The following is a 25,713-nucleotide window of genomic DNA, read 5'->3' on the forward strand; positions in this document are numbered from 1 at the left end:
CAGTTGCAAGGAGAGGGTTAAGAGTGAGGGGTACGGGAGAGTAGCCCCCGCCCCAGAAAAAATATCTTTGCAAACTGAAATCACATCCTCCCCCCCCCCCCCCCCCCCCCCCCATGTAGACAAACATGTCAGCTCAGTATCAGTATGAAAAAAGCCATAACATGTAATTGATATTTACTGTTACCAAGTGTACCAAGAACATTATGTTATGAAATCTAAAAACTATTTCCTCCTTCACAGCAAAACTTAAAGTGAGTAGCCTCCACCCCTCTTCAGCTCAAATCCTGAATATGCTTTTGGTGAGGGTCTTTATGGAGTGACAACAAATTCGAAGTTTTGGGACCTGCTTCCTGGTTGGTCCTGGGACTTGCTTCAGACATGCCAATCGGTACCGTGTAGCTCAGTGGTAAAGTGTCGTACTATGGATCTAAGGACATTAGTCTATCTAATGGATTAGACCTTGATCTCAGCAAGGCCAAACTCATGATAATTGATTGAGCAGTACAGGTTCAACTCGTAGGTCGATTAAAGAAACTAGATGTCCTGAATTATTTCACTTACCTTGGGGTCAGCCATTTGTCCCTTAAACATGGAGGCAAACAGTGCATCAATGTCCCCAGAATGAGATTTTCACTCTGCAGCAGAGTGTGTGCTAATACGAAACTTCCCTGGCAGATTAAAACTGTGTACCAGACCGAGACTCGAACTCAAGACCTTTGCCTTTCGCGGGCAAGTGCTTTCTGCCAGTAGAGCACTTGCCCGCGAAAGGCAAAGGTCCTGAGTTTGAGTCTCGGTCTGGCACACAGTTTTAATCTGACAGGGAAGTTTCAGTGCATTGATGTATTTGAGCTTTGGTGCTGGTGCAAGATGCTGTGCATAAAATGGACTTAAAGAATAATAAATGTGCCCATTACTGAGCAACTCAGGATCTCCATGCACCTTTGTCTTCTTGTGTCAATCAAAAAATTCTCCAGTTCTTTGGCTATATTGTGAGAAGAGATGGAGAAAACCTAGAGAAAATAATCACAGAATGGAAGATCGAGGCCAAGAGACTGAGGGGAAGAGCAACGAACTGGTGGATTGATCAAATCAAGATAATCTCTGGTCTAACTCTCAGCAGGTTCAAAGAGAAGATGGTACCCATGCTGGATGAAGACGCTTGATTTGTGTGGTCATGACACTCAACAGTGAGCATGATGGTGATAGTCATGATGGATCTAGAAGTCTCGGCTTGGATACCCAATTACTTCTAGGATTTTTGTGTGTCACTTACCATTTCTTTTACTTCTGTTAATGTTTGTTGATGGGTGGCTAGTTACACTGTGGACCAGAGTCCACATTAAACAGTAAATCCCTTTATAACTGACTGTTTAACTCAGTTCAAAAGTCAGAATGAGAGAGTGATGTACCACCACCAATAGGATTGTGCTTAGTAAATCACTGGGATGGTCAAACCAATTTTCAGGTTGATGACAGCTTTTTCTTGTATCTGCTGGAATTCACTCTGCTGTACCAGGCTGTGACCATAATCTCCGTGTATGTTAGGTGACATTGTACTCAACATTAGGTTGTCATGCATTACATGTGATGTAGGTTTGTCTTAACCACCTGGATTGTCAAGGGGAACTAAGTGTGTACCACATATTACCTCCTAAGAGTCTTATTTGTCTGGTGTTAGTACAAGTCGTTTTAGATTTGTTTTTGTTATGTGAATGTACAGACAGGTCAAAAGAAAAGCTATTAACATGTTGCTACAAAATTACGACCCAACTTCAGTGAAAGTATCACGTACAGTGCACAAATGTAGAGGTGTTCTTTTCTTATTTTCTGCTAGAGCAGTTGACTTTGAGAAACGTTTTGTTCATCATAGCCTTTCATTCTTTTGATACACAGTGGTGGCGTTATAGTTTTATTTTATTAGAAACTCTGAATCTGATTTGTCATCTGTTTTAATTTTGTATCTTTCAGCAACCAACCAAGTAACATTTCCTTGCAATTTTCAAGAATTTTGACACACCCAAAGCTCAGTAAAAAGCACAAAAAAGTAGTCATTAAGGGCGAAAATGGGGCTGCAGAAGTTACACTGTTTTATACATAATTTCCAGCAGTTCTTTACTGCAGGACTAATTGCCCCAAATGAATTTAATGATACTGATAAGTAAATTGTACATCTGTTTTTTTGGAAAGTTATTTTGTCCTATCTCTTGCATTTTATGTATTTTTTTTCTATTTTTAACTTTTGCAGATGTATTGGTAATGACATTAATTGTGAATGTGGTGGAGTTTTCTGATAAGGCATTTTTATTTGAAAATTGAACACCTGTTTCTGTTTCTTTTTTTATGTTTTTAATGTGTGTGTACTATTGATTTTCAGGTCGCAATGAGCTAATAGCTAGATACATAAAACTTCGGACAGGCAAGACAAGAACTCGCAAGCAGGTCAGCTCTCATATACAAGTGCTGGCAAGAAGAAAGCTCAGAGAAATTCAAGCAAAACTAAAAGTTGTAAGTACTGTAAATTATGCCAATAAATTAAGCACACTACATAAAAACATGCTCTTGCTAGCTACCACCCTGTTTTAATAGATACATCTTGGGAGGGGAACATAAATGCATGATCAGATATACCTGAATTGGTTTTGGCCATCAGCTTTGGTACAGAGGTGGATTGCACATTACTGCCAAACATTTCCTGTTTTTAAACAGTTAAAACTTTATACATTCTTTGTATGCTTACTAACACCAATCAGTGAAAAGATAAATTAGCTTATTTTGATAAACATATAATGCATATTATGTGGTACAGATGTAAGATTGTAATGAGACGAGTTATCAACCATAATTAATTGAGGTTTGTGGTGGTGTTTGTTACACCCTGGTTGATTATGCATGAAGAACTGCAATCATGACATGCCCACTACCAACCCTTGTACCTAATTACTTAAGTCTTGCCTGTGGCTTGTTTAACACACAGTGAATGTATATCTCCTGCCTGATATGCTGTAACAGTAGTAGGGCTCAAATCTCAATCAATACAATCTGTATAAATATATATGTCGATTTTCTAAATTACCCAAGGCAAACCTTAAAATGGATTCCTTAACAAGGCCTTAGCCGATTTCTTTTCAGACTTTGATAGTGCTGCATCTACACTGGGGTGATAAAATTCATGGGATGCCTCCTAAAATCATACCAGACGTTTTGCCCGGCACAGTGCAGCAACTCGATGTGGCATGGGCTCGTCAAGCCATTGGATGTGCTCTACTGAAATATTGAGCCATGCAGCCTCTTTAGCCATCCTTTGAAAGTGTTGCTGGTGCAGGATCCTGTGTATGAACTGATCTTGTGATTATGTTCCATAAATGTTCAGTGGAATTCATGTTGGGCAATCTGGATGGGCAGATCGTTTACTTGAATTGTACAGATTGTTCTTCAAACCAGTCATGAACAACTGTGCCCCAGTGACAGGGTAAATTGTCATCCATAAAAATTCCACCATTGTTCGCTGCAAATGGTCTCCAAGTAGCTGTACATAACAATTTCCAGTCAATGATTGGTTCAGTCAGACCAGAAGACTCAGTCCATTCCATGTAAACACAGCACGCGCCACTGTAGAACCACTGCCAGCTTGCACTGTGCCTTGTTGACAACTTGGTTCCATGGCTTTGTGGGGTCTGCACAATACTCAAACCCATTCATCAGCTCATACCAACCAAAATCGGGGCTCATCTGATCAGACCACGATTTTCCTGTTGTCTAGGGTCCAACCAATATGGTCACGAGCCCAGGAGAGGCACTGCAAGCATTGTTGTGCTGTTCGCAAAGGCACTCATATTGTCATCTGCTGCCAAAGCCCATGAATGCTAAATTTTGCTGCACTGTCCTAATGGATATGTTTGTTGTACGTCCCATGTTGATTGCACTTATTTTGCACAGTGTTGCTTGTTTATTAGCAATGACAACTGTACACAAACGCTGCTGCTCTTGGTCATTAAGTGCATTGTTGATGGTGAGAGGTAATGACTGAAATTTGGCATCCTGGTATACTCTTGACACTGTGTATCTTGGAATACTGAATTCCCTAATGATTTCTGAAAATGATGTCCCATGCCTGTAGCTCCAGCTATCATTCCATGTTCGAAGTCTCTTACTCTCCTTCGTGCAGCCATGATCACATCAGAAACCCTTTAACATAAATCAGTTGAGTGCAAATGACAGCTTCACCAATGTAAACCTTTTGCCCTTTTATACCTTGTGTATGCAATATTATGACCATTTGTATACGTGCGATCACTATCCCACGACTTCCATCGCCTTGGGGTATGATGAAGTCCATTTAAACAAAGTGTTAATCCTTTAAGTCTCCTCTTGAATACATGCAACAGGGCAAATATCTCAGATAGTGGAAAGGTGTTTTTGACAACTGTATTTGCTTTATCTTGTTGATTATTAATGGTTTATTTCTTAATTATATAACAAGTCTGTAAATTATTTAATTTTTATTGTATTCGTGTATTACCATTCTTAATCCCTCTTCATTGTGTAAGATTGGCAAGTCTTGCAATAAATTAAAAACTAAACAAGTGCATAAAACTCCTTTACATGGATAGAGGAATTATTTATGATAAACCGTGCAGTCGCAGTACCTGACATCTTACAGTCTCCCACACAGGACCATGCAGCAAAGGAGAAAGCTCTGCAGACGATGTCCAGCATGTCCAGTGCACAAATTGTGTCAGCGACAGCTATTCATAACAAGGCAGCAGCTGCTGGTTTGGCAAGCCTGGGCCTCGGGTCACCAGTGTCTTATCCTGCACCAGTGAGTACCATTCTTAATATATTAATACAATAATAGAAATTGTGGGCAAAATAAAAACTTGGAATACAACATATCCTACATATAATTGGCCAGCAGATGCACAAATAAATTCCTTTGTAATATCAAAACACTGCTCACTTCTCTCACCACCCTCATATTACATATTTAGTTCATGTGCATTGGCAGATGAAGTTCTTGACACTGTTTCTTCCTGCAGGGTGGTTTTCTTTGTTGTAGCTAATAATACAGGAAAATTGGGTTTGGAGCATCTACAACCAAACCTAACCTTAAAAACATTATTCTCATTACTTGTATGAGTAATATGTCACTTGTAGACTCTTTTACTCTTCAATATTTATGTTGACATTGTCAAAATTGGTGTGCTATCTGGCCATAAATGCGTGAAAATGGCAGAGAAAATGGGAATGTACATGGATAAAAATTATTAAAAGAAATGATATAATCCACTGTTTTGGTTTACTAATGTGACACAGGATCTGTTGTCCTCCCAATAATACTGACAAAATGGCATCTGGAAATGTATTAATTGACCAAGCTTTCACACCCTCTTGAGACAAGGAAGGAATAAATGCCAATTAAAACAAGAAATAAAAGTTAATTGAATGTCCACCCTTTCAAATGAATGATGAAATGCTTCAATTGCAGAAAACATCTGGATTGTTTTATTTACAAAGTGGCCAGAATTTTATCAAGATACAATGCCTTCAGTTATGAAATGCTTTGTAGCTTCAGATAACCACACTGAATTATTTGTGTCCACCTTGTTATTGCTATTTCAAAAAATAGTTGTAGGTTGCATACTTTTTTTAACTCCTTCTTTGATGGCTGCTTTTTGGCAGTAAATTTCTGAGTTTTTAAGATGAGTGACAATAAGTTTATCTATGTAATTTTATTAGATCAGTGTTGGAGGCTTATTTTGCTTTTATAGTAATCCAGGATAGGCCCACACCAAATTTATTAATGCAGTACTCCCCTTATATTTTCACATAACGTGATGATGCCATGTGTGGCTGAAACGCATTGTTCTTGAGTTAGTGATGAACATTGTGCAACCTACTAGTGTTTTTTAAACAGTAGCAATAGTAAGGTTGCTGTACCAACACACAAAGATGGAATGGAATAATTTTCACCTTGTTATTTTTCTTTCTTTAGACCATGTCTTCAACTCTTATCTTTAGAGAGAGATTTTTGTGTGTGTGTGTGTGTGCGTGTGTGTGTGTGTGTGTGTGTGTGTGTGTGTGTGTATGTGCGCGCGCGCGCGCACACTTGCATGACAGGAGTTTTCGGGTAACACTATATGGATGAGAAAGTATTATATTTTGTAATTTTATATTCTGTTATTAATCATACAAATTTACACTTGTGGACCAAGCAATTACTTTTCCTGCCTTTATTTTTTTGTTATTTCATTCTAACATGATCTTAATTTTTTTCCCACTACAGTTTTGGCAACCAGGTCTTCAGCCAGGAACTTCACAAGAGTGAGTAGCATGTTTGGAACTCTGTATTCATTTAAGTGATATTCAACAATAGTGTATAATAAAAAAATAATAATTTTCAACTCAAAACCTATTTCATATCACCATATCATAGAACCATTTGTCATTTATAAAGTACTGCTTTTGTGACTATCATCTTTGTTGTTTAAACTCACTTCACCTTTGTGTGGTCGTGCACATCCCTCTCTCATCAAGACACATTAGACAAAGCACTCTACCTATTTTTCATTTGATCACTAATAGTTGGTAGCTCTTTGGGTGAAGGGAGACTGCCAGAGTGATTTGTGTGTGGACAAGATATGTGGGAGAGGAAATATTTGAAGTTACTGACATGGATGTTGGAGCAGATATGTTTGCCATGGATGCCATGTCTGTGAGGGAGGGACCTTTTTATGTGTAAGGGATGACAGCTGTTGAAATGAAATGGAAGTGTACTTACTGATTAGTTTTATTTGAACTATGTTGTGGAAATAAGCCCAGTGAGATGGACGTCAACATGAATGTGCAATGTCTCCAAGATCTAAGAGTATTGTTTGTCTTTATGGGACCCTTACCAGTTGGGTCTGATTCAAGAAATTGAGAAGGTCCAAACAAGAGTGGCAAGATTCGTGACTGGTGCATTTAGCCATCATGAGAGTGTTACAAATCTCATAGAAAGTTTGAAGTTGGAAACACTTGCAGATAGATGACATGCTAAACGGAAGGGGCTGCTCGCTAAATTCCAAAATCCAATCTTTGCTGAGGATATACAGCATATATTATTACCACCAACTTTCAAATCGCACAATGATCACCATTAAAAGAGAAGGGAAATTAGAGCTCGTGCTGAGGCGTTCAGACAGTCGTTTTTCCTGCGTGATCTGCGAGTGGAACAGGGGGGGGGGGGGGGGGGGGAATATGACTTTGGTGTGAGCCACGTCCTCCACCACACACTACTTTGTGTCTAGTGGAGTATATATGTACATGTAGATGTAGGTCTATGAGCTGTTTTAGTTCTTCAGTAAGCCAACGTGCAGGTTTCGTTCTTAATTTTTCAGTTTTTGGGGGAGCATATTTGTCATATAGTTGAGTAAGTTTGTTTGTAAACCCATTAAGTTTTTCTTTTATGTCCAAGAAGGGAATAGATCATGTTGCCCAAACTATTTCTTGCACCTCAGTTACATGTTCAGATAAATTAACACATTTCAAGTCTTTGTATGTAGTTACATGGCCGTGACTTTCAAACAAATAGTAACGATTATCCAGGAACTCTGGGCCTTGTGGCATATGTGCCTCAGAAATACAAAATGATCCTGCAGATGAAAACTGATGAACAGTTCACAGACAGAACTTAAAATTATTTCATATGAACAAGAAAAGAAAATGTTCCATTAAAATAAAATGTGAGCAGAAACTGGTATGTTCATTGAACTTGTAATTTCATATAGCTATTTTTTTTCCTATAATCCTGGACTTCCAGAGTTGATCGACATGTCCCTTATACATATGTGGCATGTAGGTCTTGGATTCTTTCTTTAGTTTTTCAGGTTTACATAGTTTTCTTACTTCTTCCTTCCTTCTTGTTTATAATTTAATAAACTCCTTCATTATCCAATCCACTTTATGTAATGCTACTAATACTGTATATGAGGTGTGATCAAAAAGTAATTGAATTTTTTGTTTTCTCAAAGAATCTTCATTTATTCATCAACATGAACTTTGTCAGCTTCAAAGTAATTCACCCTCAGGTATGACACACTTGTGCTAAGGCTTTTCCCAATCTTGGAAGCATTTCTGGAACTCATTTTACTTTCCAGTGTTAAACTCCTTCAGCAATTCTGTTTTTTCATCTCATCATTGATGTCAGAACAATGCCTTTTCATAGTTTTGTCAGCCTCCAGAATAGAAAGAAGTTACAGGCATCCATGGCTGAGGCAACTTAACAGTTCCGTTTTTTGACAAAAAATCGTGAACAAGCATTGATGTGTGGGTGGGTGCATTATTGTGAGTGGTTTTGCCATAATTCTGGTTGTTTCCTGTGGGTTGCTTCATGCAAACAGTGCATAACTTCCCGGTAGTGTTCCTTATTTACCATACAACTATAAGGTAGGAATTCATGTTGCACTAATCTATTGTAAATGAAGGAAACAATGAGAAAAACCTTCACATATCGTTGGACGTGTCGAAGTTTTTTTTGGTTTTGACTCTTATGGCAGTTTCCATTGGAACAATTGGGTCTTGGTTTCAAATTCATACCCATTATCCACGTTTTGTCACGTTCTTTAGAAGTTCTGGGTCATTATTGATTCATTCAGCAATTCCTGAGCAATGTCTATGCATTGAAATTCAAAAATTCGGAACAACTTTGCTACTACACGTTACATGCTCAAAACAGCTGAAAAAATTACTTGGTACAAGCCAAAGGATATTCCATCATCAGCAACCTCCCTGATGGTGATATGGTGATTTTGCAGAACCATTTTTCTTCAGTTCTTCCACACTGTTGTCAGTAATTATGTGCTATGGCGTCCAGGGCAGTCAGCATCTTTATACCGATCATAAACTCTTGTCTTACACATAGCAGATTTGCTGAAAGCCACAGGCAACATTTCGAATGTGATGCTGCACTTTGTTCCATTTTGCTAGCAAAATTTAATGCAAATTCTTAAATCCACCTTTTTTGAAAGAAAAAATTTGCCGAGCACTTGAAAACGCATGTAACATTTTTTAATGTCAGCAATAAACTAAATATTCAAAACAGCTGAAAATGCAAACACATATGAGAAACATGTATACCGACAAGATAAAAAAATTAAAACAGGTTTTTTTTTAATTTCATGTGTTTTATAGATCCTATTACTTTTTGATCACACCTCATATGTAGGAAACTATAGTACTATAATCAAATATAGGCAGGAATAAAATTCTAGTTATCTAGCTGATATGAACATATGTATAAGTTGATATACTTTTTCAATTAGTCCTAGCTTAGTCTCATCATTTCTATCTCTTTCCTGTCTTTCACCAAACTGTTATACTCTCTTGGTCTGTCTGGCTGTGTCTCCTTTGTCCTGGAGTGAAGTAAGAATTCTTTTAATTAAATCCATAATCTTGGGCAAAAATTCTTGTTTAACTTGCCTTATCAAATTCGGATAAAGTCCAAAACTTGATGACTGCCTCCATAATATGAATCCTTTCAACCATTTACTCTTTTTAGCTCAATACAGGGCTATTACAAAGATTGAAGCGATTTCATAAATTCACTGTAGCTCCATTCATTGACATATGGTCACGACACACTACAGATTTGTAGAAAAACTCATAAAGTTTTGTTCGGCTGAAACCGCACTTCAGGTTTCTGCCGTCAGAGTGCTCGAGAGCGCAGTGAGACAAAATGGCGGCAGGAGCCGAGAAAGCGTATGTCGTGCTTGAAATGCACTCACATCAGTCAGTCATAACAATGCAACGACACTTCAGGACAAAGTTCAACAAAGATCCACGAACTGCTAACTCCATTCAGTGATGGGATGCGCAGTTTAAAGCTTCTGGATGCCTCTGTAAGGGGAAATCAACGGGTCGGATTGCAGTGAGCGAAGAAACGGTTGAACGCGTGCGGGCAAGTTTCACGTGTAGCCCGCGGAAGTCGACGAATAAAGCAAGCAGGGAGCTAAACGTACCACAGCCGACAGTTTGGAAAATCTTACGGAAAAGGCTAAAGCAGAAGCCTTACCATTTACAATTGCTACAAGCCCTGACACCCGATGATGAAGTCCAACGCTTTGAATTTTCGGCGCGGTTGCAACAGCTCATGGAAGAGGATGCGTTCAGTGCGAAACTTGTTTTCAGTGATGAAGCAACATTTTTCCTTAATGGTGAAGTGAACAGACACAATGTGTGAATCTGGGCGGTAGAGAATCCTCACGCATTCGTGCAGCAAATTCGCAATTCACCAAAAGTTAACGTGTTTTGTGCAGTCTCATGGTTTAAAGTTTACGGCCCCTTTTTCTTCCGTGAAAAAAACGTTACAGGACACGTGTATCTGGACATGCTGAAAAATTGGCTCATGCCACAACTGGAGACCGACAGCGCCGACTTCATCTTTCAACAGGATGGTGCTCCACCGCACTTCCATCATGATGTTCTGCATTTCTTAAACAGGAGATTGGAAAACCGATGGATCGGTCATGGTGGAGATCATGATCAGCAATTCATGTCATGGCCTCCACGCTCTCCCGACTTAACCCCATGCGATTTCTTTCTGTGGGGTTACGTGAAAGATTCTGTGTTTAAACTTCCTCTACCAAGAAACGTGCCAGAACTGCGAGCTTGCATCAACGATGCTTTCGAACTCATTGATGAGGACATGCTGCGCCGAGTGTGGGAGGAACTTGATTATCGGCTTGATGTCTGCCGAATCACGAAAGGGGCACATATCGAACATTTGTGAATGCCTAAAAAAACTTTTTGAGTTTTTGTATGTGTGTGCAAAGCATTGTGAAAATATCTCAAATAATAAAGTTATTGTAGAGCTGTGAAATCGCTTCAATCATTTATAATAACCCTGTATTTATCTGTAAGCTTGTATCTGCTTGCTCTCTGTAAATAGAATTTTTCTGTTTCTTTTTAATTACAATTTGCATTGTGAATATTCACAGTTCAAATCTCTTCTATGTTAAAGAGACCATTTCTACTATTCTATTATCATAATAAAACTATATATAACTACTCTGATTGTTGTTTGTTTTACAGTGTTAAGCCTTTCGCACAACCTCCTTATGGTGGGAAGCCAGCAACAGCTGTGTCCTCTAGTGACATGACACTGCAGGCCCCACCACCACCTCCATGGGAAGGTCGTGCTATTGCAACGCATAAGCTCCGTCTCGTTGAATTCTCTGCCTTCATGGAACAGCAGCAAGATGCCGATACTGTAAGTTTTTGCACGTGTAGTTCTTACTGCAATCATTAAGCAGTAGTCTGTTTATAAAAGATTCATAATCAATTTATTTAATTAATCAATGATGAAAGTGGCACTTGTTCTTGTAGATTCACATAATTACTCAGTCTTCCAATGAAAGTGAGTATAAATAAGTACCCAAGAAAAATGCATCTTATCATTACTGTGTTATTGTCTTTGTGATGAGCTCAAGGTTTAAATTGACCAACAGTAGTTAACAGAATTTTATTCAAGTAATATTCTGCCTCAGTGGACTAGCCAGTGGATTTATTTATTTTTTTTTGGGGGGGGGGGGGGGGTTGGACCAAACAGCTTGGTCTTCCGTCCCATGCCCCAGTGGAACCACAAATACTTTTAAAAGGCAAAAGTAAATAGGAAAGCAGGAAATATAATAAAAGTGATTAGATACCGGTGTTATTTTTGTCAGTGTTTGGGATTTTACTTACCTAAACTGTGAAGATTGAAGACAGACTGACATCAGAGTTCGACACTATTTTTTGAAGTTCTCCTAAATTCTCTACTCTATATCTGCGATTAGAAACTGAGATTAAGTCCTGTAGAACAGATGTTTGGCATAGTTGCTGTTGCAGTAAACTTCATATAGTTAAAAACACATTTCATGTACAGATAAATTTAGCTTTCTTCAACTTGAGTGATTAGTTGCTACTGATTTTCCCCTGTTATATAGAAACTAATAATAAAACATTATTTGATAGATTTATTGACTTTTAGTGCAAAGAGAATGAGAAGCAAATGCCTATCTTACTTTTCCTTCCTCATAGTTTATTTGGGAACCATAATTGCCTTGTGGCTAAAGCACTACACTCTGGCCCTGGAGATCCTGAGTTCAAACCAAGTATGGGCAGGGATTTTTCCTCATTCCCAGTCACACCAGACTGGCTCGAGGTCCACTCAGCCTCATGTCAATATGAGTACTTGGGATCTTTCCCAGGGGTAAAGGGTGGTCGGGGTGAGGAACGTCCCAGCCCTCTGTCTCCCAGTGCCGCGGTGGATAGAAGGGTTGCGCTGTATCAGCAGTCTTGTATCCCAGCCTTTTTTGTCCTGTCTTTAAATGGAGAATCTTTTTTATAGTCTTGGTAGCAGTTATGAGTATTTTGTGATTTAAATATGTCAATGAAAAGACTTAGTAGGATGTAAATGATTTAAGGATAAAGGTAACAGCTTGCTGAATAGTAGAAGCATTGAGTAGTTAAAGTGCACTTGCACAAGCCTCAGAAGTTCCATAGCCCCCCCTCCCCCCTCCCCCCCCCCCCACCCCACCCACACACGCGCGCGCACACACACACACACACACACACACACACACACACACACACACACACACACACACGAGCACGTGAGCGAATGCGGTAGTCCCAGCTGACTGTAGTGTGAAGTTTTCAATCTTGTTTATGTTCCTTTTGATGACTAAGTGCTTTTACTGCTGAGTGAGTTGTTATTTTCTCATCTTAAATTATTTAAATCTTGTGGTTTATGTATTTATGGTCTTTTACTTCTGGTATTATTTTAGCATTACTGTTTTTATGACTGTCACTGCTCCTGCACTGCAAACTACAAATTTTGTACTGCAAAATTGTTTACAGAACAAGCTATTTGTATATACTGTTATTTCTGCAGCTTTAAGGAGTTATTTTACTTAAAAATATTTTTTTTCTTGTTTCAGTACCACAAACATTTGTTTGTGCACATAGGTGAATCAGCCAGCTACTCTGTGCCACTGTTAGAGGTAAGTAGATGTTGATATGAGAAAAAACTGATTTCTGTTCTACGTATGTGATGAGTATGAAACCTTGGCAGGTAATACCTGGTATGTGTGTGTGTGTGTGTGTGTGTGTGTGTGTGTGTGTGTGTGTGTGTGTGTGCGTGCGTGTGTGTGTTCCCCATCCATTCTAAATTACTGGCAATATTTTTGTAGTTGTTTATATTGGAAGTTGAAAATAATTTCAGTATAAAGGATGTACCACTGCTGCTCAGATTTGATGCAGCATTTAATCTTTCATACCTAGCAAGTATTGAAAACAACTGTTGACAGAAACTGTAGAAATTATACACTGCTGCATTACATTCCTCAGATAACCATGAGAAATTGCATCTCTGATGTAAATTTCTTTTGGGCGTGTGTGTAGAAAAATTTGGACAATGAAATAAGAAAGGTGTATTTTAAAGGCAGTAGAGAAAGGTGGTGAGAAGCAGATCATGACATCATGAACAAAGGAAGGTAAAAAGTAAAACAAACTGCAACTGCTGTGCTACTTGAACAATAATCAGTTTTCAGAATGGAGGCAATTCATGGGTAACCACTTGAGAAAATAAAGAAATGAAGGTAGCTGCTTGGTTGACAAAAGGGTGATCTGTTAATTAGACCCCAGGATGTAAATAGAGAATGACAGTTGATTAATGTATGTGCAGTGGTTCTGGTGTGGATCTCTATGATAGCTCCAGTTTTTAGTGCTGTAAGGGCATGAGAACAAGTGAACTGGTGCATAGAATTGCTTGCAACAGACAAGCTGTATGTAACATATTAAGCTGTGGAGTCAGGTGATGTACTGTGTGTTCCATGAATGTCAGAACTGTGTAAATAGGGAAAAAGATGGCCAATGGGAACCATCAATTAGAAGGAAGGATGAAAAGCCCGCAGATGACAGTAATTAAGAGTGCACAAGGTTTCATGTCTTTTTGTTTGTACAGGATATTAACTACAGGTTGCAGGTAAAAATTATGCTTGAGCATGCAATCATGTGTGTGATGAACATAAAAAAGGGCATAAAAAGAGAAAGAGAGAACCAGAGAAATTATCAGGTGCTGCAAAATAAGTATTACCTAATATAACATGTAACATTCATTATCTATGTGAAGTGAAGTGATTAAAAAAAACAAAACAAAACAAATGACTGGATTTGTGATTCTTAGTAGAAACAATATGGCTGCCATTGAACATAATGCTGCACAATGTTAAACACATAGCAGACAAAGAAACAAGTAGTTCTAATGGATCTGATTGATCAGCACAAGGAGGTTCACTCATTTCAACATTATCTATGGGAAATACTGGGATAAATTGTTGTATCCGATTCCAGTCATCGGCTTTGAGCAGTGATGTCAAACCTAAGGCAAAGATGCTATGTATAGGCAATCTATGAAAGCAACAGATCACAATCATAAACAAACGAATGTAGCATATGATAAAATTACAGTCACATTCACGCAATTATTTACTTAGTTATGAATTATACTGAAACAAACTGAAGATAACTAAAATAAGAACAAGAATTTTTAAAAAATTTCGTGTCTGGTAAGAAGTATTCTCGCAATTCCTGCGACTAGAAAAGCAAAGAGACCCTTTAGATTGAATAAAAGTAAAGTGCGTAGGTTAAGTTATATGCTATGAAAAAGCATTAATTTTACATTAATTATTGAATCTAATGGGAGAAGCGCAGGAAAGTGGAGGTGCATGTATCAGAAAAAGGGGAAAATTAAATGAATGACAACAAACACGAAACAGTAGCATAAAATGTGGAGAAACTTGACACTTTAAATGCTGAAGGAAAAGCCAGTACATGACAAATGAATGTCTGCAAAAAATAAAATATTGGAATGGATAGCTAGAATTAACCTATATAGTTAAATTCCAGTTACAGATTCCAACCGCTCCATGATTCATATGTAAATTATTTTTGCAGTTATATGCACAGAAACGTAATACCACTTCTACATTTGTAATTGCTCTCTAAAGCTACTGTGGTGAATTACAAAAATTGGAATCGGTAACTAGAACTGGCCTTCTATATAGGTCAATTCTAGTTACCGATTCCAATATTAGTAACTGTTTTGCAGTAGTTCAGATAGCCATTAGGAATGCAGAAATCATATTAACCTACATTTTACTACACACATGTGCTGAAAACACTATCTAAATAATGAATCATTGAATGGCTGGAACCCGATTCCAACTTTTTGATGGTTCATAATTTTGGACATTTTTGCTGTATATTTGTGGACTATGTTTTTATAGGATTTCTAAATTTCTTATTGATCTCAGAACTACTGCAAAAAATTAATAACTAGTGTAGGTATAGCTTCCAAATTTTCCTCTTTTTCATGGTAAGTAATGAAGATAGTAATACCATATGTAGAAATCCTGAAACAATTTAATGCACACCCTTGTTGTTAAAACTATCTAAATAACTAACTGTGGAATGGTTGGAATCGGTAACTGGAATTAACCTATATAGGTCAGTTCCAGTTGCTGATTTCAGTATTTGTTAGACCCCACTTTTTGTCAGTTTTTTTTGTGACTTGTGTACTCATCCCATTAGATTTAGCAGTTAGTATTAAAAGTTAATGCTGATTCATAATATTATGACTTCACTATGCGCTATACTGTACTGGATTTAATGGTGCTCTGTGCTTTTCTTACTTGCATAAATTACAATAATAATTTATTTTAGACATGTATACTTCTTTTTTCTGTTCTTATTTATTTTCATTACCTTTAATTCTTGTCAGTATAATTTGCGGCTAAGTAATTAATCACATGAACTGTGTTTGTAGTTTTATCATATGCTACATTTGTTTGTTTATGAGTATGATCCGCTGCTTTCATAGGTTGCCTCTATGTAGCATCTCTGCCTTGGGTATGACGTCTTTGCTCAAAGCCGACGAGTGGAATCGGACGCTAGAATTGAACCAAATAGTGTGTGCTGACATACTAATCAAACAATGGAAAGTCTAGGATGGAATAACAACAATGTGGAGAGGATTGATTGCTACTCACTACGTAGAGGAGGCATTGAGTCACACACAGGCACCAAGAAAAGGAATGCTAAAAATGTTAAAGCTTTTGTACAAAGTCTTTACTCAGAAGTAGAGCTCTTGCACATTCACACAACAACAACAACAACAACAACAACAACAACACACACACACACACACACACACACACACACACACACACACTATTCTCTCCAGGTGCTTTAGAAGACAGTAGCCATTTGCTTGTGAATTGTTGTTGTGTGACTGTGTGAGAGTTCTACAACTGAGGAAACACTGTGTCCAGAAGCTTAAACATTTCTAGCCTTCCTTTCCTTTGTGCATGTCTGTGATTCAATGTTGCCTTTGTGTGTGAGTAGCAATCTATCCTTTCCATATTGTTAGTACTTCCTAATGTGATAAATAATGAGGCAGGGCAGGATGAAGGACTTCATGTGATGATCCAATTCTTGAATTAGAAATACCTGATATTCACATAAAAAACACAAATTTTTGTCATAGTGCATAGCAGGACATATTATTTTGTTTCAAGACAAAAGCTTTTTTTAATTATTAATTTAATATTTTATTACTTTACTAATCATACTTCTTGATTCCACAGGCAGTTGATGTCCGGCAGATTTATGATAAGTTTCCTGAGAAGAAAGGTGGCTTGAAAGAGCTTTATGACAAAGGACCGCAGAATGCATTTTTCCTTGTCAAATTCTGGGCAGATCTGAACACTAACATCCAGGACGAAGCTGGAGCCTTCTATGGAGTTACAAGCCAGTGAGTTCTGCTTCCTTTTAGGGACATTCCTTTGAGATCTACAATTGCAGTTTTGAAAATATGGATTTACTTCTGTTAAAAAAATATTGTAGCCATATGAAATAGTTATTGGACATATACAGGGGATGGACAAAAAAATTGAAACACCACAAGAGCAACACTGTACCATGCCTAATACAGTGTGGAGAAAATGGTTAGCATTTGAAACATCTTACACTTGTCTCTGAATGGATTAACACAGGTCCTGTAGGGGCATTCAAAGGTACCTTGTACCATTCGTTCAGCAAAACAGTGGCAAGTTCTGGTATCAATAACAAAGATGGATAGTGATCCCACACACTTCTCTCCAAAGACAACCACAAGGCTCAACAATATTGAGTTTTGGTGGCGCTGGTGGGCAAAGGAAATGCAACAGTTCATCCCGGTGCTCACACAACTAGTCCTGGACTGTGGAAGCTGTGTAAACAGGGGCCCCATCATCTTGGAACCCAGCAACACCACTATGAAAAACAGACTTTGTACTAAGGGATGGATGTGATCAGCCAAAATGGTCACATAATCCTTGGCAGTTATATGACCTTGTAGAGTAACAGTGGGGCCGAAAAAAATACACGATATGACTAGCCAAATCATCACCGAACTCCCACCATGTTTCGCTGCTGGAATGTAGACTCGTTTAAAATTGGAAACATGGTGAAACGAGGCTCATCTGACTAGATGACGTTCTTCCTGAGCTCCTTAGTCCATGTTTTATGGCTTCTGCACCATGTTTTCCTGCTAAGAGCATTTGCATCACTGATGATTGGTGTAGAATTACAGCTCACCCTGCCATTCAGTGCTTATGGAGCTCCCTTTGTATTATTGTTGTGTTTACAGGAGTATGTAAGTGTGACATTCCATTCTGCAGTGACTTTTCTAGCTGTCACCCTCTTGTTTTTTATTACAATATTCTTCAGTGACTGACCATCGTGATCACTCGACACACTTTCGTTCCTGTTGTGATTTAGCAGTTGATTTTCCACTTTCCTATATGTGGTATGCATCTATAGTGTTTCAAGAGGCACCATATTAAACACTCTGACTCCCATGTTTATGGAAGCACACACCATATGAGCACCAACAATTTTCCCACATTCAAATCTGCTTAGATCTGACACAATGCTCTCTCAACATTGCAGGACATTGTTTTGACCTTTTCTGATGGAAGAGTACCTATGCAATTACATCTCAAACAAACATTACTTTATGAATTGGCAGTTCCGGATCCCCACTTCTTGTAATGTGGTTAATTATACAATCTTGGCTGCAGTCAACACTTCTTGCACTGTGTTACACGAATTATATATTGGTAGTGAATGATGCTTCACAACCTCTACAGGAAACAACTCTTATGACATGAGCACATATATGGAGAAATATAAATATGTATATATAGCCTGCTCATAAATTTGGTATTACTCTGATCCTGCACAAGTTTATTTTTTATGTAATTTATTTAAATTTCATATGAATACAAGCAGTTATGTGTAACACTGAATATGAACTGCCTTAGTACCAGCTGCCATTAGCCAGTTGCAAGTACACAGTTTAACTTTTCAATAATGAGTAGACAACATTTACTACAGTTAAATGTTTTATTGAACGACGTAGTACTGTCCAACCTCTGCTTTCGTATTCTGCAAAATGACACACAGCAGTAAGCAATCTGTATGGATATACAAGGATACGACACAATATATTGGCTGCATGTCATAAACTAGTTTTACTCAACATCAAAAAACAACCTGTAGCTTATGTGCTTTATTTAAAATAACAAATGATTAAAATTAATTCAACAGTAGTTATAACTTTGCCTTTGATCAATCTCATGAAATGTAATTGGGTATCTTTCTAATGAAATATAATGTCCAATAACAATCCATCTCTCAAAGTTAATCAATCCTGAGCAGACCTGCTGCTTAAGGAATTTCCTTTACTTACAATACACTATAATACATAATGGCACAGCTTTTCCTTAGATTGTGAATTAATGTTGACCATTTCAAATGAGAGATAATTGAACACTAAGTCAGTGATGCAATTTTTATTGACACAATTTCTCTCTCTTTTGTTTCAGTATAACATAAATATTTTTTTGTTATTTATTTTATTTTCTCAGATATTTTGCAATGAAATGGGTCTTTAGATGGTAATCACCTGTAAGGATAATGTTTCCTTCTTCAATTATTTTTATTTTGTATGAAAGTCTACTCAGAAAATATTGTCAAGCTAGCCATAATGCTAAACTATTGCATCTCAGAACTTTGTTTCTTTCATCCTGGTAACTGGTAGCATATCATTAAAATCTTTGTATTTAAATCTCTTTTATAAACTTCCAAAAGTCTTCTCTCTTTAAATTAATTCCATCACTGGTTTCTTTTGTTTTTATTGGGACTCAAGTTACCTTTGGGGAGAATTTACTAATTTGTAAATAATACTCAAAACTAGAATGAAATTTTCACTCTACAGTGGAGTGTGCGCTGACATGAAACTTCCTGGCAGATTAAAACTGTGTGCCAGACCGAGTTCGAGTCTTGGTCTGGCACACAGTTTTAATCTGCCAGGAAGTTTAATATTCAAAACTTCTTTATTTTTAGTTGATGTGCTGAAGCTTTCTTTTATTCTTTCGTGTCTGTCTAAATTTGATGGCAGTGAACAATTGCCAGCAATTACCTGTCCCCCAGTACAGTGATAAAAAAATCCACAGGAAAATATGTTGGCAAATCACATTTCACTATGGTTTACTAATTTAATGGGCACTTGTGTCATTAAAAAATTAAGGTAATGATATACTATGATGTAATTGCATAATTGTTTCCGGTGGGCTACTTCGTACTGTTACACGAAAGATCTTGACAGTTTATGGGCTATCAGCACTGTATGATCAATATGTGGTTTCTGTACAAAAACTTAAAAACTAGAAAAGCATTGAAAAAATCAAAACTCAAGCTCATGTAAGATGCTGTGGGGACTCAGTTTTGTCAGGAAGGATATAAGGGGACCCCACTATCAGGCCCCATCATAAAAGAAACAGCAATTCAGTTGCAACAAAAATTGGGTGGCGAAGATGACGTATTCCAAGCAAGTGAAAGTTGGCTTCACCTGTGGAAAAATTGTCACAGCATTAGGCAAGTTGCTATTTCAGGTGAAAAATTTTCTGATGACAAGTAGGGAATTTGTTGAAAATTTTGAAATATAGTCTCAGAAAATCAACTGGTAGTTAGCCACTTGTACAACATGGATGAAACAGAACCAAACTAGAAAATGCTGCTTCAAAAAAACCTTGCCTCTGACAATGGAACAGTCCCAGGAAGAAGACTAGCAAAGGATAGGCTGACTATTCCAACCTGTAGCAATGCAAGGGGTGACTGCAAATTGCCGTTGTTTGTAATCAGCAAATTCAAGAACCCAAGATCCTTCAAAAACACTTCCCGTTCTTATGATGGTAAAAAAGTGCTTGGATGGTGAAAGTACTTGAACTAAAAAAAACTACCTCCCATGCAGTTGTATTGCTAGACAACGCCACAAGCCCCCCCCCTCCCCCTCCCCCCACCCCCACCGCCACATGACTTCAGCAATCCAACCAGTGGACCAGGGTGTCAGTTAAAATGATATTACAGGAGGAAATGCGTCAGTGCTTTGTTCAAGAAAACAGAAGAATGTTGTGATCTTTTGGAAGCAATAAAAAGATTCAGCATAATAATTTACACCACTACTCAAGCCTGGGAGAACTTCAGAAAACCGAAGTAAATTTGCCCTAGCCTAAATTAAGAGCAAGAACTTCCATAAAATAATGAGTCAGACATTGTGGGTCACTGATTTGAAAACTCATTAAAATCGTATCCAGCCTGCTGATATTGCGGAATGGCTAGCAGAAGGTGATATTACTGCTGTTGCCAATGAAAAACTTGAACATGATCAGATGATCAATCCTGCGTTGCAGCAGTATAATGTTGAGCAAGAGTCTGATGATGATCAAGAAAGGGAAGAAGATGAAAAGAACAGCCACTCTGCAGCAAAGGATATGTTTGAGGCAGCCCTTAAATAATAGTGAGCTTCTGGGTGATCAGCTGAGTTGTTGTGTCCATTTTCTGGACGATATTTTGACGACTGACCTAGCCATCTTCTTCAGATGCTTTGAGTTTTGCTATTTGTTTACTTGCTGCTTGGACACCAGCTGGACTGTGATCTATTGTTGATCTCACACCTCTAGTTGTAGCTGAGCTTTAGTTAAAGCAGAGATAAATTCCCAACATCCTCTGCAGCTTTTGATGTTCTTTTGTTTTACAGAGCATGCACTGGTTGTTGAATATTGTGCTGAAAATGGAAACACTAACTCTGCTGAACAGTAGGAAGCTCACTATAAATGAGTTGTGCTGAGAAAATCTGAGAGATCATTGACCTCAAATATTTGAAACAACAACCAGCCACTACAGCTATGGAGATAATTGTAGGCGAAGAAGTGGCGTGATGGGGCAGAGAAGTGGTGTGATGCAGCTGCAAAGTCAAGATTTACGAAATTAGGGAGGGGGAGAGGGGAATTAAACTTTTGTAAATAGATTTTCAGTGTCTGAAATTATCTGTTTTCCTATCTCTTTATTAGAAATGTAATTTTTTACCTGATGTGTTACATCATTTTGAGCTCTTAAGTGACTTGTTTCATTCTCCTCTAATAACCTGACCTTTTTAGCATTCCAACCACCCCTTGATCCCATACAACCCTCCCTATGAAATATTTTTATCATCCAACAAACTAATCAAGCCCCCTGTTTCCATTATGTAGCCAGATCTCCCTAACTAGCCATCCAGTAATTCACAGTGGAAACCACTAGACAGTATTTCAGTTGTGAACACTTGCAGAGTTAAACCATTCAACTATCATGAACCATTAATACAGCGATACCGTTACTTTTACCAATTGAGTCATTATTTCATATGGCTTTGGTTCTTTTTCTCGTGCCTGGCTGTTGCTAGTGTAAGATCTTTGTCTGCTACTGCTGTCCACCAGCAGTGTAGATATGATCCTTGCCACATGAATATAGTTCATCATTTCTACATTGGTACTCTCCACCATTTTTTAACAAACACGTTAAGTAGTATTACAATAATTAATTATGAATATTCAACTGATATCATTGTAAATTCAGCTACTGCACCAATAGGTTAAGACTACAGAACTACCAGGATGACAACTAAAATAAAACTTCCTTTGATCCTACACACCTCACAACATGTTGAAGACACTGTGCTGTGCATGTGCTGTTTGTGACCAAATACAACAGTGGAACCTACAGATTTGGCTAGCCTCTGCATTTCTGTTAACGCATACATTTTTCATGGTGTTTCAGTTTTGTTGTGCAACCCATATATATGCTAACTAAAAACATTATTATGCTCTTTACAACACTTACTAATGATGTGAACAAAACTACAAGTATTTGACTATCACAAATATTTGACAATAACTGTTACTTCATCTGTATTTATAATAAGAATTGCTATTTCTAAGAAAAAAATTTTTTATTGCAGGTATGAAAGTAATGAAAATATGACTATTACTTGTTCTACAAAGGTATGTTCATTTGGTAAACAAGTAGTGGAAAAGGTTGAAACAGAATATGCAAGGTTCGAAAATGGACGGTTTGTGTACCGTATTCATCGCTCACCAATGTGTGAATACATGATCAACTTCATCCACAAGTTGAAACACTTGCCTGAAAAGTACATGATGAACAGTGTACTTGAGAATTTCACTATCCTACAGGTAAGTCCCACCTACAGACATTGAGAGTACATAGCTTAATTGTAACTGCTCCATTGTACATGTTTCTCTTAAAAGAGGCAAACTCTGAAAAAAAAAAATTGAAAGTTATATAATTGTCTGATAGAGCTTAAAATTATCATGAATGAGTGCTACAGATTTTCAGTATATATACAATGTGCTATTTTTCTTTTCCAGGTGGTCACAAATCGTGAAACCCAAGAAACTCTCCTGTGTACAGCTTATGTGTTTGAGGTGTCAACTTCTGAACATGGTGCTCAACACCATATCTATAGGCTGGTGAAGGACTGAATAAATGAAAGAAACACTTTCCAACAGTGCCTAGAACCGCTGACATCTGTACATTAATGTTTCATCAAGTATTATTTTTGTTATAAGTGACCCTTGTGGGTGGGCAAACAGCTCCTCCACAGTAAGTGTTCTGGACTCTTGTCAGCGGTGCCAGGGATGCCAGATGACAGAATGTTTGTGATAGTACTAAGTTGGTATTGAAGCTCGAATTACACCACTAGATTATATTTTTATTGTGATCAAATGAGAGTTAAATTTGTTATTGGAAGGAGTTTGTCAGTTGGCGTGTACACTTTCAGATTGAAAAGTTATATACTCAAGTATATAGTTGCAATCGACATGGCATCCCTAGTGTTAATATCTACACCATTTGAAATATAAAGAAGTCTAATGAAGTTAAACAGTAAATGAAAATTAAATCGAGTGGCAATTTTTGATCTCTGTTTTAGTCAAATATTTTCGTGGTGAGAAGTAAAATTATGTAGTATTTTACACGGTGGCAGCTGTGCGTTTACTTAAAAATGAAAGTGGAACATACTGTGGATAGAATATTTTCTTTTATATGTATTTAACTACAATCTGGCATTTAAACATGTGCTTGTTAATGAAATCAGCATCACTATGTATGTATATATGTGGATACTATACATACATATTTATATATATTTTAAAAATATCTTCTGTGAAGATGTAGGGCACTCTTTCACTAATACAATTGAAAGCAAAAAAAAAAAAAGTCATTGCTGTAAATAGGTTTACATGGATGAGTAAATTCTGTGTTTTCCTTGTGCCAAGAGAAGACTAAACAACTATTCAGCAGTTTGGCTAAAACATTTATAACACTGAATTTCCAGAAGGATTTGGCCATATCTGGAACTGCCATATCACAGTAGAGGTTTCTTGTTTGTACTTAATGAGATAAATATATGTATAATAAGAAGAATATGCTATATGCCACAATGGTAAACTTTTACAGTGTGAAAAAGATTAAGATATTTCTATGATTAGTTATTCCTTTGTGGTGTAGCACTTGAGTAAGTGCCTTTTCTGTACTCTTCATGTTGACTGAATTTTACCTATGCCAATGCTTTCTCTGCAAAATATTACAAGGATTTATTTTGGCACAATTATTTGGCAGGAGTTTTCTGATTTGTTGGAGTCGTCATGTTGTATCCTGTATTGATTTCTATTGTTTGCAGGTTTCTGAACTAGGGATCAAAGTTCAAAATGACATGAAAATAGAACGCTTAATTCAGTATTTGTTCATAGTGGAAAAACAGCAAAATATAAGTTCTGAGGATCCTGGCTTCTGTACAAAAAATTTCTATACGCTGTACACAATTCATCATATGTGCATGACAAATAATTTACCCTGCTGCCTCGTACCAGCAGTTTAAAAATAATCTGTGCCATTTATGTGACTGTAATTAAGAAACAGAAATGTGAAAAGCAGAGCTTTTATGTAAATTTTTATTAAATTAATTCTAAACTTAATTAATGTATGTTTTATGGATACTTTAGAAATAGAATTTAACTTACTGATATTATTTAATTTGAAAGTAATTTCACTCTTGACCAGTTATATTTTAAATATTCCCTGTAGAAGTGAACAGAATATTTTAATGCATTGAGTAATAATGTGATAGTCTATTGATAACTTCATTTTCTTCTGTTTAGTGTGTTTTTTGTAAAATAATATTCTTTTTCATAGTATCCTGTGACTATAGTTAAGACATGGAGAGCTTTTTTATAGTTTATATTTTATTTTAGCTTAGAAAAATAAGTGTTTTAAACACATTTTGTACAAAGCAGTTTTTAATTTTCTAAGTTGCCATATATAAATGATTGTTGTGATATGTTTGAATATTTGACAGCAGTTTCCTTGATGGTGATACATTTGTATTCAGTTGGAATAAAATGACTTTCTCTCTGAGCCTGTGGGCTGTAGCTAACCAAACTGAGTAAAGATTGGCATTTCATTTGTATTAGTGCAATGTCACATGTATGACTACATGAGAGATTTTCAGGATGCAATTCTGCATCAGTTTGTTGTAACTCTTGTGTCTTAAAACTTTTGATTCTTGTGTTGTGAGTTGAACTTGCATGTTAGTACTACCAGATTTTATTTACTTTGCATGTGAGATTGTGTTGTGTTATATTTTATGGGTCCTTCCTTTATTTGCAGCTTTTTATTTGGTTTGGGTTTTTATTTTGTTTCACTCTTAGTATCTTTAAATAAATTGTTATTTCAAGCCCTGAAAGTAAGAGACCTGTTTGTACTATTTTTGTGTTTCACCTTACTTGTATTTGGCAGCAAAACTAGAACAAAACAGAAAGTTATGAAAAAATAAAGTGGACTCTTTTGTACAGTTGATAATCAGTCTTCATTATTTAATTGCCTTTCATCCCATGACACTTCGTATTTCCCGGTTTTCACTGTTACATGTTCACAAAGGCAACTCCCCCGTACTTATGTCCTGAATGTATAATGACATGAATGTAGTAGTATTATGCCACTTGAAAGACTAAATTCAAGTCAGTCTTGACTGCTTAAAAGTTAACCATTTTATAATTTGATTAGACCTTGGGTGCCAAAATGAACTTGCAAAACTGTAACAGTCTAGGAACAATTGTGATGTTGCTCACAGGAGAAACTAATATTTGTGCTGTGGAGATTAAAACTGTAACAATGCTGTTTTATTGTGGATCAGCAATTTGTAGCTGGTCAGTGCAGGAGGTATGAAAGATTTTATATTTTGTACATTTAGAA

General features: G+C 37.1%; 1 protein-coding gene across 7 annotated transcripts in view; it reads left to right on the forward strand.

Annotated features, from left to right (window-relative positions):
- Positions 1–25,315, forward strand: part of LOC124621768 (transcriptional enhancer factor TEF-1) — an 803,182-nt gene extending 777,867 nt beyond the window's left edge. For 6 of the 7 annotated variants that reach the window (XM_047147194.1, XM_047147197.1, XM_047147191.1 and 3 more), the window contains exons 5-12: positions 2,375–2,505; positions 4,661–4,819; positions 6,284–6,321; positions 11,068–11,245; positions 12,957–13,019; positions 16,665–16,831; positions 22,400–22,634; positions 22,830–25,315. In XM_047147194.1, the coding sequence (XP_047003150.1) occupies positions 2,375–2,505; positions 4,661–4,819; positions 6,284–6,321; positions 11,068–11,245; positions 12,957–13,019; positions 16,665–16,831; positions 22,400–22,634; positions 22,830–22,943 (1,085 nt within the window). In that variant the 3' untranslated portion in view covers positions 22,944–25,315. The remainder of the gene's footprint in view (positions 1–2,374; positions 2,506–4,660; positions 4,820–6,283; positions 6,322–11,067; positions 11,246–12,956; positions 13,020–16,664; positions 16,832–22,399; positions 22,635–22,829) is intronic. The other variant, XM_047147192.1, reaches the window with a different exon arrangement.
- The last annotated feature ends 398 nt before the right edge of the window (positions 25,316–25,713 follow it).

The sequence above is a fragment of the Schistocerca americana genome, chromosome 7 (assembly GCF_021461395.2).
Source record: "Schistocerca americana isolate TAMUIC-IGC-003095 chromosome 7, iqSchAmer2.1, whole genome shotgun sequence".
NCBI lineage: Eukaryota > Metazoa > Arthropoda > Insecta > Orthoptera > Acrididae > Schistocerca > Schistocerca americana.